The 15,248-nt window shown below is 38.0% G+C and overlaps 1 protein-coding gene across 4 annotated transcripts in view; it reads right to left on the bottom strand.

The window, feature by feature from the left end:
* LOC139973269 (trafficking protein particle complex subunit 13-like) overlaps positions 1-15,248 on the bottom strand; it is a 21,525-nt gene continuing 6,277 nt past the window's right edge. For 2 of the 4 annotated variants that reach the window (XM_071979850.1, XM_071979826.1), the window contains exons 7-12: positions 12,478-12,510; positions 5,892-6,025; positions 5,097-5,295; positions 3,948-4,048; positions 3,465-3,615; positions 1-2,180 (exon numbers count right to left, since the gene is read on the bottom strand). In XM_071979850.1, coding sequence (XP_071835951.1) covers positions 2,079-2,180; positions 3,465-3,615; positions 3,948-4,048; positions 5,097-5,295; positions 5,892-6,025; positions 12,478-12,510 — 720 coding nt within the window. In that variant the 3' untranslated portion in view covers positions 1-2,078. Of the gene's footprint in view, positions 2,181-3,464; positions 3,616-3,947; positions 4,049-5,096; positions 5,296-5,891; positions 6,026-9,216; positions 9,232-12,477; positions 12,511-15,248 lie in introns of all 4 variants that reach the window. The other 2 variants (XM_071979836.1, XM_071979842.1) reach the window with 2 other exon arrangements.

Below are 15,248 nucleotides of genomic sequence, written 5' to 3' on the forward strand. Positions count from 1 at the left end.
TCAATTCAGAGATTTTATTCAGACATTCCAATACTTTTGTTAAATATTGTTCATAAATACTGTACCATGTCCATTAGTGGGGTGGTTGAGTTAGTTCTTTAGAATATGGCTTTGAGACACTGCTCTTTACAAATTGCAACAGACAAAGTAGTTAAGAAATGACAAAAAGCAAATAACAAAATAAGGTAAATATACAATAGCTATTGCACTGTTTAGTTACTATGTACAGCAATATCTTTAATATGAACTAACTTTCCAAAAAAAAAAAAAAACTTAAAGTGGAATAAATTTAATGCAAGAGTGGTGTTTGCCCCATGTAAGCATTCAGAGAGTTCTATAAATCAAATACATAAATGTATTCATTCGTATACCAATATTAAGAGCAAATTTCACTGCCACCCTCAAAAGCATTTCCCCTCCCTTAAATGAGAGAGTTGGTCTATCAACCGATTATTTTTGGAATATGAAACCTCCAAGGAGGCAGATCTAAGAAAACTGTCTAGCAATTTGAGCAAACTGGGAGAGTTTGAACAATTGATGTTAAAAACAGTACAGGCAATGTAGAAGAGAACATTGCTGGTTTACAGAACCATAATCTTCATAGCTTGTTGCAAGCTGATGTATGAAATGATAAAGGTCATGTATTTTACTGTAAAATGCTGCAAGTTGGTTCTCTTGAACCAGTAGCATTCCAAAGAGTGAACTGAGAAGATGCTACTTGTAGCTCAGCCTCCGAACCCTGTAATGTCAGGACAACCAAGCCCATACTGACAGAATTCTAACAACTGTTATGCACATGCCTCTGACTACCAAATTTGGCAGAGATCAAAATGACGATTTACTTACTTGATTAATACCTAATATTCACCTGTCAATAAAATTGTGAAACTTTTTACTTACGAACCAAAAAATTGACACCATTACTTCCAAGTACCTTAATACCCAATTGTCATGATACCAAAGAGCGAGTGTGGTTCCGATGCTACCCAAACCTGCACCAGGATGATATTGGTATACAAAACCGCTTATGAAGAGCCTTTTCCCTCTGGATTCTTGCCCACCACCACCCTCTCGAGAAAAAGAAATAAGGGAAATAATGGATGCAACAAAAGAACAAAAAAAGCATCTCATCAGGTGCAAGATAATGAAAAATGCAGATGACGAATACACTGTATGAGCCTGTAATGCTCATGAGAGGCAAGATACTGGGATGTTCCCTTGAGATTGAGAGATGAAAAACCCCCCTAAAACGGATGATATGAAGTTATATAATCTGCTTCCAAGTGAAAAGAAATTGTTACTTAAGGATTCGTTTATGATTTGTTGATTCTCCCATTTCTGACCACTTTGAATATTTTGAAAAGAGATTGTTAGTTTAGGATTTGTCGACTATCTTAACATTCAATACAGATATAATTTTCTTAGTTAAGCAAACCCTTTCATAAGTCAGAGTTTACCAATGTAATACAGCTTGATTTGGTTCCATTCCCCAACTATCACTAGAGCCAACTTGATTGTTTATCCATCATTTTTGTGATGCAATTTTATCATATCTACTAAAATGGGTTTTTCTCAGAACTGGTTTTGTTTGTGACTGTCAAAGCGAAATTTAGCAGGTCACCGATAGATAAGGGTGAGGTTCTTATTCGGTTGTTCCACAGGGGCAAAATTGCAACAATGCCATAGGCTGAGACATCATATTAGGTTACTGCATACCCAACACATCAAACCATGAAATCTTTTGATACTCATATAGCTTGATTCAAAGTGCAGGGGACTAGCTCATCGACAGGGGACCACAGATAAAAGAATGCTCAACACAGAGAACTTATCGTAGACAGACCACATCATACTGCCAGACTCGATGAAAATGTTCGGGAAGCTTTTTCAAGGACCTCATACGAACGCAAATAAATAACTCTTTCAGTCCTGTCCCACAGACCTTACCCATTTTCCCTAAATGGTCACATCGCTACTGGCAAGACCACTTCCAGCTGAGGTTTACACCGACTCTCTCATGGTGCCGTTTGGACATGATGAACAAGGACCACTTCCAGCTGAGGTTTACACCGACTCTCTCATGCAGCCGTCTGGGCATGGTGAACAAAGATCTGTGCGATGTCGTCATGTTCGTAGGTCCTCTTCAAGTTCTGGTCTATGATCCTTAATCCAGAAATGCTCTGCAACATAAAACATGAATTGGCGGGAACCTTACATTAGTGTTCAAAGCGAGTATTGAAATAGTTCTAAGTCTTTTCATTAAGTTTGTGGTAGCTAACGACAGCGTGGCCCTTGAGGGATCTACTTTACACAGCTTTTTCACACAGCCATAAAACATGCCTTTGAGGACAGCTGCATGGGTACAAATGCTTGGGAACCAAGCGATGGTTTTTAACATAGTTTTGCAATATTTTCATTTGTCTGGTCATGTCTTGAAGATGTTTTGAAGACCACTATAGATGTGAAAACAGGGACTGTTCAACGACAAATACTCAAAATTTAAGCTTACGTTTAAGGTTTCACTGCTTCTGGTGAAAACAGGTGTTTTGATATTTTACTCCTCATTTGTTTCTTTGGAATAACTTAACACTTATTGTCTGGGATCACTTAAAGTCAGTAGGAATGGTATCTGCCAATCATACAGCATTCATTGTTCTAGCAAATGGTTTACAACGAACAAGCTCCAATTTAAAGGAGAAATAAAACAAATCTGCTACGGAGGAGCAAGCCTGGTGCTTTTGTGAGTTCCCTTGTCTCTGGAAACCTTTTCCAGTCAGAAATAACATAATATAATCTTCCCTTCCCTGCTTCTTTCTCCCCTTCTCCTGTTTACACAACCAATTGCTTGGCACTACAGCATTTTGCACCAACTTCTGAACAATCTCGGAGAGCAAGTGGGAATTGTTTGACTTACGATGTGGCTCGCTGACTTCAATTTTGAAGAGCCCTCCTTTTTTAAATTAACGTCATGGCCGCCAACACAGTAGGTGTGAAGAAATCATTTAAAAATTTCCTAGAAATTTGGGAAAGGTAGATTTGACTAGAGTCATTTCATCAGAGGGTGTAAGAATACTAGTTTCTACTATGAGGTCACTGCAAAACCCAGGGTTTATTTCTCCTGTCAGGTTTCACTGCTTCTAGCGAGAACAAGTTTTCCGATATATTACTAAGGTTGTTGTTTTAACACTGTAGAGTGTGTAATGATTCCAACGTTGTGAATCTATAAACTATATATGGTGACCTGTGAGATAAACTGTCAGTTGGGCGCTGTTTACTTGCTGCTGCCATGTGGAGGGATTGTCTCTATGTTTGACAGGTCATCGTTGACCGGGGTAATACTGTGATGCGCCTTGAGCACCGTTATCAGTGGATATGTCTGCGCTATATAAATCCTTGATATTAATAATCAGCTTAATACAGGATTCATTTTTTCACATTCATACAGTACTTCAAGCTCTCCTCACCTGAAGTCCCGGTATCGTAGACAGCATCGATAACTCTATCTGTAAGCTATCTCCTGGCCCTAGTTTACCGAGCTGCTTTCCTGATATCCCCATCCAAGAGAGCCCGGTTCCGGCTTTCTGCAAGTTTAGTTTAAGGTCCATAGTTCTCTCACTAGAGAATGGACAAATATTGAAAGTTGCAGAGATAAAAGAGATAAATAAAAACATATATACACTTTTTCTAGACAAAATCACATTTGCTGTTGTATCTAAACTCCAGATTGGTATTTTTTAGAGGTGAAGACAAAAGAGAAAACACAATGAATTTTAAAAGCTACGAAATAACAGCCAAACCTTCTTTATACACCCTTCACTATCTTCTGAAATTTATGTTAACATATTTAAAACAGGTCAAAATTAATTTTGCATCTACAGTCATCCTTTAATACAAAACAACTGCAAGTTGCAACATGGACAGGATGCAGCAACAACAAAACAACTCACCAACAACTGGTCAGCTTACACAGAAACTTGAAGGATGACTGGAGCGTGATAGAATCTGGAATCTGAAGAACGACGAGTTTGATATCACCGCACCCTGGAGACTGAAATGTAGAAAAGACAGTTTAGGGCATTACATATGAAGTAATATGTCGGTTCACCTGTTCATATATTGTGCATTCTATATTATCAAGTTTTTAGGGAGTCGGGTCTATTTCAAGTCTATCAAATGTCACAACTGACACAACCAACTGACAAAATGGGCAAAATGAAAACCTTCTTCTGAGCAAGCGCTGTTGTGCTCGGTCACGACAAGGAATCACTCCAGAAGCATTGATTTGTTTGTGTCTATTCAGCCAGTGATTTGAGCTCAATTAATAATCTGAATTAACGATGTGCTTTCATGTGCAATACACAGCGATCCAACACTTTTGAGACATGCAGCAAAACTAAATGACTTCTCAACATGAGGTGAGGGATACTACTACTCACTCACAGCAAATCACAAAAATAAGGACCAATCAGTCTACAGGAAAATTACCCTCCTTAGAATATCAATGTCGTTTTTTGAGTTAAAAAATGAACAATTTCCATAATGCATAAAATCACAAGGTCAAAGGGCAATCATATGGTTGGTTTGTGATACAATTGATTTGGGATGAGCCTGGGGTAAAACAAAAATCACTGAACTTTGTGGGTGATATTGTACTAATGCCGAAGCAGTGCGACACAGTTACGGGTGGGGTCTACGGGCCTGCCTTAGGGCCCCTGGTGGGGACCATGGGCAGCGCCCCCATTGGGGTCCAGCTCTGAGAAATTAGAGGTTTAAAGACAACATTTGGGTGCCTTTTTTATAAAGAATTTTGAATTTATTGAAACACTCAAAGCAAAGTTTTCACACTCAAAATGTGCACACTGAAACCACATGCCTAGCCTGTGGTTATCACCCTACTTAAAACTAATTAACCAGAATGCAAAAATGCATTGAATTTTCGATTACTTCATTGCAATAGACTTCTGCTTATTATATAAAGTGATAAATGTGTGTACATGGTGGAATATGTATTGTACAGGGGGAGAGTACACTCTTAACTAGTATACAAACATTAACAGACCATGTGTTTATTGATCTTATCAAGTTTACAGACGTACCACTCTTTGTAATGGACTGGTTTGTAGCCTGCCTCTCTCGCCGAGGTTCGTCTTCCATACGATGTCCAATTTTCCAATGGAAGACACACCCTTAGTAAACGTGCCCCTCTCTGATCCCTGTTGGGGTTTGGCTTGGAGACGGTAGAGGTACTGCCTTGTGTCCATGGGATTAACGTATGTGATGGCTCCGAAAATTGAGCTGAAGCCAGATATAAAAGTAACACAAGGGTCAAAATGAGCAGTGAAACATAAACACGGTTCGATCAAAGATTGACGTACACAACGTTAGCACATTTATCTTCTATCCTTTACTATCAACTTCACAAGCTGATAACACAAAACTGTCAATCCACAATGGGAATCTTTCATTGGCCATGACAAAAATATCACATGACACATTGAACTGTGGATGTACTCTGGTCTCAATTATCCATTTGCGTTTATGTACGGCTAACCACAGCGATCTTAACCACCTTGTGTTCTCTCATGTAAACAACCCAGCTCTGAGATGAGGTTGACCCTTTTTAGCAAACAGACCATTTCTTGAGCAACTGTGGGAGGGGGGAGATTTGTGTCAGCAGTCACAAGAGATAAACTGATCTATCAGACAAAGCCCCACCTAATCTCCCAAGCTGTGGGAGGGAGAAATGGGAGGGGGGGGGGTGATGGGGAGGTGAGAAGAGGATGGGAGAGAGCCAACAAGCAGAAGTTTCACAGGTCCAGGTTACTGTTGGCGAACCCATCTTACTGTGTATATATAGATCAGAGGACAAATTCTAGCTTATTTCTACACACCTGTCGGAGTCGTCTGGCTGAAGGTTTAACTCTGTCACTGTATACTCAGGGGCTGGTTCTAAAGATACCTTCTCTATACACATCGGAGACTGTGTAATATTCTGAATCTGAGCCTCTAGGTAAACTTCATCTGACTAAGAGAGAGAGAGAAAGTAAAGTAAAAGAGAACAATATGAGCTGTGAAGAAATAATGATAAAAATTTTTTAAAAAGTAATGTTCGTTTTTTTTACAAAATTTGCTCAAATAAAATTACAAGAGAGGGAAACTCTAACTTAATTTCGACATTGCAGTGGGACCAGATTTCACCCTATTGTGAGCTAGCTTGTCAGCCATGACATCTCACACCTGGAACAGAATTTTGCCTTACTCTTTCAAGAGGTTGATATTCACAAACATGTCATTTCATTTTAAGACATATATAGATAACATTTGGGTCTGCTAGATCAGGGGTGGGGTGGATGAGTGGACCACGCCCCCCCCCCTTTCAACCTAACAATTCAAAAGTAGTTTAATTTTGTTTGTGGGGGAGAATGCTCTGGTCAACGACCCAAGGCCCACATCCCCTAACCCCCCACCTTTGTTGAGTCCTAGATCCCCCTTCTCAGGACAATTTTTCTGAGACACTTAGGATTTAATTGGGATTTTCTTAACACTGTAATGAGCCACATGCATGACAGCCACCATTGGCCACACATTCATAGTTCAGCAGTTGAGTTGTTACAGACATGCAGTCTAAATGCCTTTCTAATTTCCCATTACCATCCATTTTTGCTCGGTGCAGCAGCAAAGACCATTGCTGACTGACTCTTTACTGTACACAGGCTACAGTAAAACATGATGCATTTTAACAGTACTTCTTATAATATCAGTGCCTCTCTGCTGGATGTACAACCTCACCGTGGCTGACCAGGGAATAATTTATCTAGTATAGTATCCCGTCACAAAATGCTATGCAAAATTGTCAAATTGCAATACAAACATTTGGAAAGTTGCATAGAAGTTTTGTGCGCACAGGAACCATATGTAACTTATATAAGAGGCAAAGGTCAGAAGCTTCCAAATTGCTCCACAAAATTTGAAATCTTAAAAAACTATTCCCCTTGGGTTTGACCACAAAAACTATGATAATATTTTAACAGAGACAAAGTTCATAGCCTTCAATTTTGCTCTGCCTAAAATATTCCCTGCTACCACAAAGCTACAGGCCTGAGCATATGTACAAAGTAGTCTGAAGGCATGATTATACAGGCATGTAGCCGATTGGTTTGATGAAACTTTCAAGCAAGCAGTTTGATCCATGAATGAGGCATGCAGACAAGAAGAATGATAGATGATGATGACTTATAATATACAACATCAGATATACAACATCATGTTCTGCTACGATGTATAGATAGAAACTTTATTGTCCATTTCAGAAAATGCTGAAGTACGGGCAAGCGTATAAATTGCGGTTACAGACGCTTCTAGAAAGGAACAATTTTTGTTTATCCCCCCGTCGTCGACAGACATGAAGCCCATCAACAACTTTCACTTGATCGTTGATACAGCTCACAGGAGCATCTGGACGAAAATTCAGAACTTACTTCGGAAGTTACGTTAACATTGCACTTTTATGCCTGTTTCTTTTATATTTGCTACAACTGATGACAGTTCCCTTTATTCTAACCCTCTGTCCGGACGACCGATGACTATTGTTCGACAACTGGTGACAAGGAATTTCTTTCGTCCCATGTCACCAGTTGGCCTAGATATGTACACACACACATATATATGTGCAATGTTAGAGCACTCAATGGATTTCTAGTTTGAAGGCTGGGACTTTCCTGGTGTTCGTGGCTGATAAACATAAAGTAGTATGGTAAGATTAAATCACTCGTACTAAAACAGCCACCCCTTTCTAAACCCTTACTCCTTGACCAAAAAGCTGTGTGGATGACAAAACATGATACAAGTTACCATCCGCTGTCACTCCTTCCCTTTAGTAATGATTACAAATTTGCCATTTATAGGAGTAAGATCAACAACTATTTTTATTCTCATTACAGAAAGTAAGTACTTAAACTCGATTCCATCCCAATATCTTCTACAACTGCTCCCCTCCTCCCTTCCCTCTTCCCTTGCCTCCACCACCCAACTCCACTTTTTAGGCTTTCCCGGAAATTTATGACAGTTATGACAGCTTTATTAGTATCCTTGCACCTGCAACTAAGTTAGTTTTGCCATGTTGTAAGTCTGATCTTCCAAGGTATATAGACCCTATATACAAATGTTGAAATGAATATGGTTAGTTCTGTTAATCTATGGATTGACTATGATTGGTTAAATGCGGCATCGTTGTATTGAGTACTACTATACTAAGATGAAAATGAGTTGTGCCCGAAAAAAAAATCCTCACGTAACTTCTGTATTTGTAATAAAGGCAGGAAAAAATATTTAAATAAATACCGTACATAGCAGATCTAGCAGTGATATTCTGGTCATGCCCAACAAAACATCTCATACCAAGTCACAGTGCATTCCTATCCTGGTGGAATTTTACACGTCTCAAGATAAAACTTTGGATAGAAGGATATTGTCTTTATAGTAATTGGCAAGCCACCTTTTTTAATTCTTCAATTTGGCATAGATTCCTATTTTACTGAACCGGTTTGTTAATACTAGGATTTTCCATTTATTGAAGGGCATTTTGGAAAGAATAACATAAAATGGGTTTACATTCCTGGTAGCAAGTGAGAACAGAACCCTAAAGTCACAATAATTCTTTTCAACATTTTATAACAAAGTTAATGATGTTCAAGAGGCAACACTTACTACATTGTAATCTGTGTTGTTACTTCACATACCAAACTTACGTTGTTACTTGATGCAAAACTTTTTTTGGGATTTACGGAATTGTCAGAGAAAGTTTAAATGGTTATCGATGACAATTTGCTGACTGTATTTTGGATACATTTGCCATATTTGCCAACATTTTAATTTACACCTGGTAGAGACATTTTTTTTATATTTATAAGAGGCAACTTGATTGGTTAGTAAAGAGTTGATTAGAATGTTATGTGGCTTCATGTTGAAAGTATTAAATGATAAAATGAGGGACACCAAATATATAGAGCAAATCCCATACATAATAGATTGAATAATAGATTGAATCATAATGAACTTTGGTGCAGAAGGAGGAGAAAATGTCAGAAAAGTGCAACAACCATGAAAGAGTTGAAACTATCCGTCACCCACAATGCACCGGCAAAAAGGAAAAGAATGATTTAGATTTTGGTTTCGAAGATGAGTTTAAAAATTTGCGAATATTATCGTTATACCTACATGGACTAAATTATCCTGGGTTAGGGAAGGATGGCAACGTCAGAGCGAGAAGAGAAGATGCGAGAGGGTAGGTAATAAAAGTAGTGAGTAAAGAAATAATAATAATAATAATAATAATTGTAGTAATTAATGTGAGAAAGAGAGAGGAAGCATAAAAGAAAGCAAAATCCCCCCAAACAAGGGATAGTGGGAGGGGAGGGGAGGGGAGAGTACATTTTATAAGTTATGAGTCGTGTTAATATTAATAACAAATTTAAGCATAATTATGCGGTAGTACTGGAAAGCAGACAATATGATAATCATGTAAGAGTCAGATACCATTCATTAATTGATGTATTAATTATTAAAATTAACAACAACTAGAGACAATGTAAATATTGAAGTAAACAGTAGCTGGTTTATTAATTAAACGAACAAACTTAAAGACCCACCCCCTTCCCCCCCAAGAAGGGAAGAAAGTTACAACAGTACAGTGTTGTTATTGTCACAAAAAAAATATTAAATTGTAGTGGTCACTCTGAAAAGTAATAAATATATACCAAATTTTAACATTTTAAAATACAGGAATAAATCATGGACGAATGTTGAACTTTGACTCAGTTATTACAAAATGAACAGAGGACACCTCGATAAAAATGAAGCTTCTCTCTCCTCTGTTAAAACCAACCAAAACACTTGACTGAAGATATCTGCTTGAAGCGGTTCCATATGTGCTGCCATGAATGTTTTTGTTTTGTTTTCTTAATGATTTCACAAAATCCTTCACTTTTTATGGAAATGTGCTGCAAAACTGTAGTACAAAGGGAAATCCCTAGAAGAAAGAAACCTAAGAACCTCTAGGCTGGTGTTAGTGCAAAATTTCTTAAAACTGTGCTTTTGTATTGTTGGATATAAAAGAGGTCTGAATTTCTTGGCTTTTAAAAGAGTTAAATGATTTTATTAATTCCTAATAGAAGTGCTCAGAATAAAACCGTAAGTTGAGAAGAACATTATGAACCATTTGCCTAGTACACCAATCACACAGCATTATGAGTTGGACTTAAGTTTCTCTGATAGCTTTGAACTGCTGTAAATGTTAGGAATGATTCCAAGGGTCAGTTATTTTGTTAATGATGCCACTCTAAGACATTCGTGTGTGATGCCACTATGCAGATGGTTTTTGAAGTGGTCTTTAAAATGCAAGGTTTGTCTGCCAGAGTTTCCAGTCTCACTTCATGTGGTCGTTGACTCATGACGTATCATCTTTGAAATTGCCTTACCGTAATATCACCACCACCTGGATAAATGAAGAGGCTTGCATGTGATCTATTACAGTCCATTGCAATACACGTACAGCAGTGCCTAGGCTACTTTAAGTAGTACTGTAAATATTTCTCAAATCTTTCCGTGCTAACCAATCGAAGAGCCTAGGATTTTAATAGCAACTAATCTCGCTTCACCAGATCGCCACATCTCTAAAGATAGCTTGCCAATGTTTCAATGTACCACAGAAGATATTTATGAGCCAAAAAGGGGAGGGGGGAGGGGGAAGGTGAGTACAACATCATCAAGTATTGACAGGGTAGACTTATACATATGATGCTTCTCTCACCATCAAGAAGAAACAAAAGTATCAAAAACATGGGGTGGGGGAGGGGTGGAGAAGGCAGGGGTGGGGTGTGGAAATAGGAATGGAGAAAGAGCATGGTACATGGAAAATAATTTATCCAAAAACATAGATTAACAAACCTTGATAGTAGCCCATGCTATTTAACTGTTTTTACATTTCATTTCCTATGTGTACATATGAGAAGGTACCCGAATATGTTGACGTTAAATATCTATTCAACGTCACTAGTTTGTTGAATCACACAGTATACTGGCAGATGATTCAAGGTATGCAATAATAGAAATAATTACTGAGGCAAGGAATGTTAATACGGAAGAGATATAATTGAAAAGGAGGGAGAAACACTAAAGCAAGACATGAAAATCTAATATCTACAGATGTATTGTTTCCAAAAAAATCAAATAATCATAAAAAATTAAGAGAGAACAAAAACAACAACAAAAAAGGTCAAACTACAATACAATCAGGTCAATGGCCATTAATTAAATGCAGGCCTATGTTCGGGGAGAGAAAGAAGAAAACACACATGAAAAAACAAAACAAGATCAAACCATATTAGGTCAATACCTAATATGTTGAAAACAAAACAAGAAACACATAGTTGTGTGTGTATTTTTAAGCTCAGATTTGCGGAAGGGGGGAGGGGGAGGGGGGTTAATGGTGGCGCTAACAATTAAATATCAAGCTATGGTTACACACAAACCCATACAGGGAACAAAGTTACTTTCTATAAATTAACGGCAAGATTTATTTAAATCTAGAATTACTTTCGCAGGCCAGACAACATGTGCAAATGCAGATATCGATAACTGTTTAACAGCTTATGACAATATCTCTCATGCCACATTTATCTCGTCCCTTTCCATCTTTGTTGAGAAAACATCTTCAACAGCACTAGCACCAATGCTGTCGTTAAATTTAGTTCAAATCCTTTCTCTCTTCTTTATACTTTCTGCCTTTTAAAACAACAATTGCTTCTCAAAGTGATTTGCATATTATGTTTCATTTTGATACCGTGCTGTGTTCACCTAATAGAACCCTGGTATGCACAACCCTCTTTTTTTTTATTATTGCTTTTTTATCCCAATTTCATTTTTAACATCTTGTCATGCCTCCAGTGGCCTATGATGGGAATGGGTTTTTGGAGAGAAGGTATCATCCCCCTTTCCTTTTGAGAAATTTTGATCTGGTCCAAGGTGCTTTGTTGCAAGATGGCATGATTCTACAACTTTTGAAGTAATTTATGTTCAATAGTTTTCCATTTTTCTCCTACAAATATAGGGCAATTTTTTTCCTTCAGAATTTTTTGGCCAACCCTCCAAAATATTTTGGCATCCCTAGAAGGGGTTGTGATCACCAGTTAGAACACGGAGGTCTTAGAAAATGTTTTTCAAAAACTACTTCAAAAACTGTATCCCATCATAAAGACATTGTTATTTGCTTTCAGTACAGGGCACACAAACAGCAACAGATACGCTACAACCAGAGGTCTGCAGCATGTGACCATGGACGTAACATGTGACCATCACAGACAGAGAGGACATCTCTAATCAGTGCAGGGTTTGTGTGTAAAACAAAGCTGGTATTTGCAAAGGCTGAATAGGGAGTAAACGAAACAATATTTGCGGGACGACAGCTAGCTCGTGACAAACCTGTAATGCTGCCCTCATTCTCATTGGCAGTTGCTGGATGTATAGCGTCGCAGAGAAATGAAAAGCAAAAAATAACTTAAAATATGGCACCCGAAAACTGGCACGGCATAGCTTCAAATGTTTTTATACACAAGAGAAACATTTTACCATTCACCAACTGTTTATGAGGTCATCGTGAAATGTATACTGTTGACAACGTTCACGGTGATTGTCGTGTATTTTGGTACAAGTAAAACTGGTGAAGGTGAAAACGATAGGTGGATGGTCTGTTGTATAGAGACCTATATATATGTGATACATATGTATGTATATAGAATAACATTTTCTAGCATCTTGTGGAGGGACAGCTGTTGGAACCTTTAATTGATGACAAATGCATTGTAGGGTTGTGTAGGGTATATTTAGAACTCATAAATAAAGTGGTATCTATTTCTTTTCTTCTTATCTCCATTTCTTATCAGGATGTGTCTTTTCACAAACTTGACGTTTGAGAGTGTTACCACACACTTTCTTTCCACAAATTGTCATATGGCTTTCATGCCACCAACCTCCCTTTCTTTATGTATGAATAAATCCATTTTTCTAAACATTAAATGGTCTAGTGTACTTCAGTGTGACTGCAAAAACAAAGTCCTAGTATAACAAGCAAACTCAACGACTGAATAATCTTTAATAAATATTTGTAAACATATTAGGTCATTCCCGTACCTCAGACTGTACCCCTTACCTTACCCCCTTCCTGATCACAAGTAGTGTTCAAAAGGGTCAAACCCTCTATACAATTGTTGTAGGAACGTTTCTAGTTGAACTGTTTGAATGTTTTCATTCCTTCTTAACCTAAAAGGTGACATTTTTAAAAGCAAAAAGCAGATCCAGGTTCCCCCCTTTAAGAATTAGCTGAAAACATAATTTTGCTCAAAACTAGGTACATTTGTACATGCTGGAAATCTTCAGCACTCGTCATGCGAGCAATCCATTTTACAGATGATTTCTTTATACGCTGCTTTTTTGGTAGTAATTTCAGCATCTATCAATATTTGTCTTTCCCAGTGTACTCTTGGGAGAAGTCCTGGATCCGCAACTGTAACTACATATTAATAACAGGTGTATGTAGCAATTGAGATGTGATGTAAACAGGACAAGTTGTGACCACACATATGAAGACCATGTGTATGTAACAACTGAGATGTGATGTAAAGAGGACATGTTGAACCACACATATGAATACCACGTGAATGTAACAACTGATATGTGGTGTTAAGATGATGAATTGTGACCACACATATGAAGACCACGTGTATGTAGCAATTGAGATGTGATGTTAAGAGGACGAATTGTGCCCACACAAATGAAGAACAAGTGAATGTAACAGCTGAGATGTGGTGTAAAGAGGACATGTTGTGACCAAACATATGAAGACCACGTGTATGCAACAACTGAGATGTGGTGTTAAGAGAACATGTTGTGACCACACATATGAAGACCACATGTATGTAACAATTGAGATGTGGTGTTAAGAGGACAAGTTGTGACGACACATATGAATACCACGTGTATGTAACAACTGAGATGTGGTGTTAAGAGGACAAGTTGTGACGATACATATGAAGACCACGTGTACAGTATGTAACAACTGAGATGTGGTGTAAAGAGGACATGTTGTGACCACACATATGAAGACCAAGTGTATGTAACAACTGAGATGTGGTGTTAAGAGGACAAGTTGTGACGAAACATATGAAGACCACATGTATGTAACAACTGAGATGTGGTGTAAAGAGGACATGTTGTGACCAAACATATGAAGACCACGTGTATGCAACAACTGAGATGTGGTGTTAAGAGAACATGTTGTGACCACACATATGAAGACCACATGTATGTAACAATTGAGATGTGGTGTTAAGAGGACAAGTTGTGACGACACATATGAATACCACGTGTATGTAACAACTGAGATGTGGTGTTAAGAGGACAAGTTGTGACGATACATATGAAGACCACGTGTACAGTATGTAACAACTGAGATGTGGTGTAAAGAGGACATGTTGTGACCACACATATGAAGACCAAGTGTATGTAACAACTGAGATGTGGTGTTAAGAGGACAAGTTGTGACGAAACATATGAAGACCACATGTATGTAACAACTGAGATGTGGTGTTAAGAGGACAAGTTGTGACGAAACATATGAAGACCACATGTATGTAACAACTGAGATGTGGTGTTAAGAGGACAAGTTGTGACGATACATATGAAGACCACGTGTATGTAACAACTGAGATGTGGTGTTAAGAGGACAAGTTGTGACGATACATATGAAGACCACGTGTATGTAACAACTGAGATGTGGTGTTAAGAGGACAAGTTGTGACGATACATATGAAGACCACGTGTATGTAACAACTGAGATGTGGTGTTAAGAGGACAAGTTGTGACGATACATATGAAGACCACGTGTATGTAACAACTGAGATGTGGTGTTAAGAGGACAAGTTGTGACCACACATATGAAGACCACATCTATACATGTAACAACTGAGATGTGGTGTAAAGAGTGTATTCTTTGTAATGAGCCATTCTGTTTAAAATGTGTACATGACAACTCTATCCAAGTCAACGCTAACTTTTGAATCAAACATACACAAACACATCCATAAGTGACACGACAACATTCAGCTAACATCACAGAAAGCGTGGACACCATCTCACATCTTTTGTAAGAGTTTTCAAAAATGAAAAAAAAAACACATCAAAGTATCTCTTCCACA

The sequence above is a fragment of the Apostichopus japonicus genome, chromosome 2 (assembly GCF_037975245.1).
Source record: "Apostichopus japonicus isolate 1M-3 chromosome 2, ASM3797524v1, whole genome shotgun sequence".
Taxonomy (NCBI): Eukaryota; Metazoa; Echinodermata; class Holothuroidea; order Aspidochirotida; family Stichopodidae; genus Apostichopus; species Apostichopus japonicus.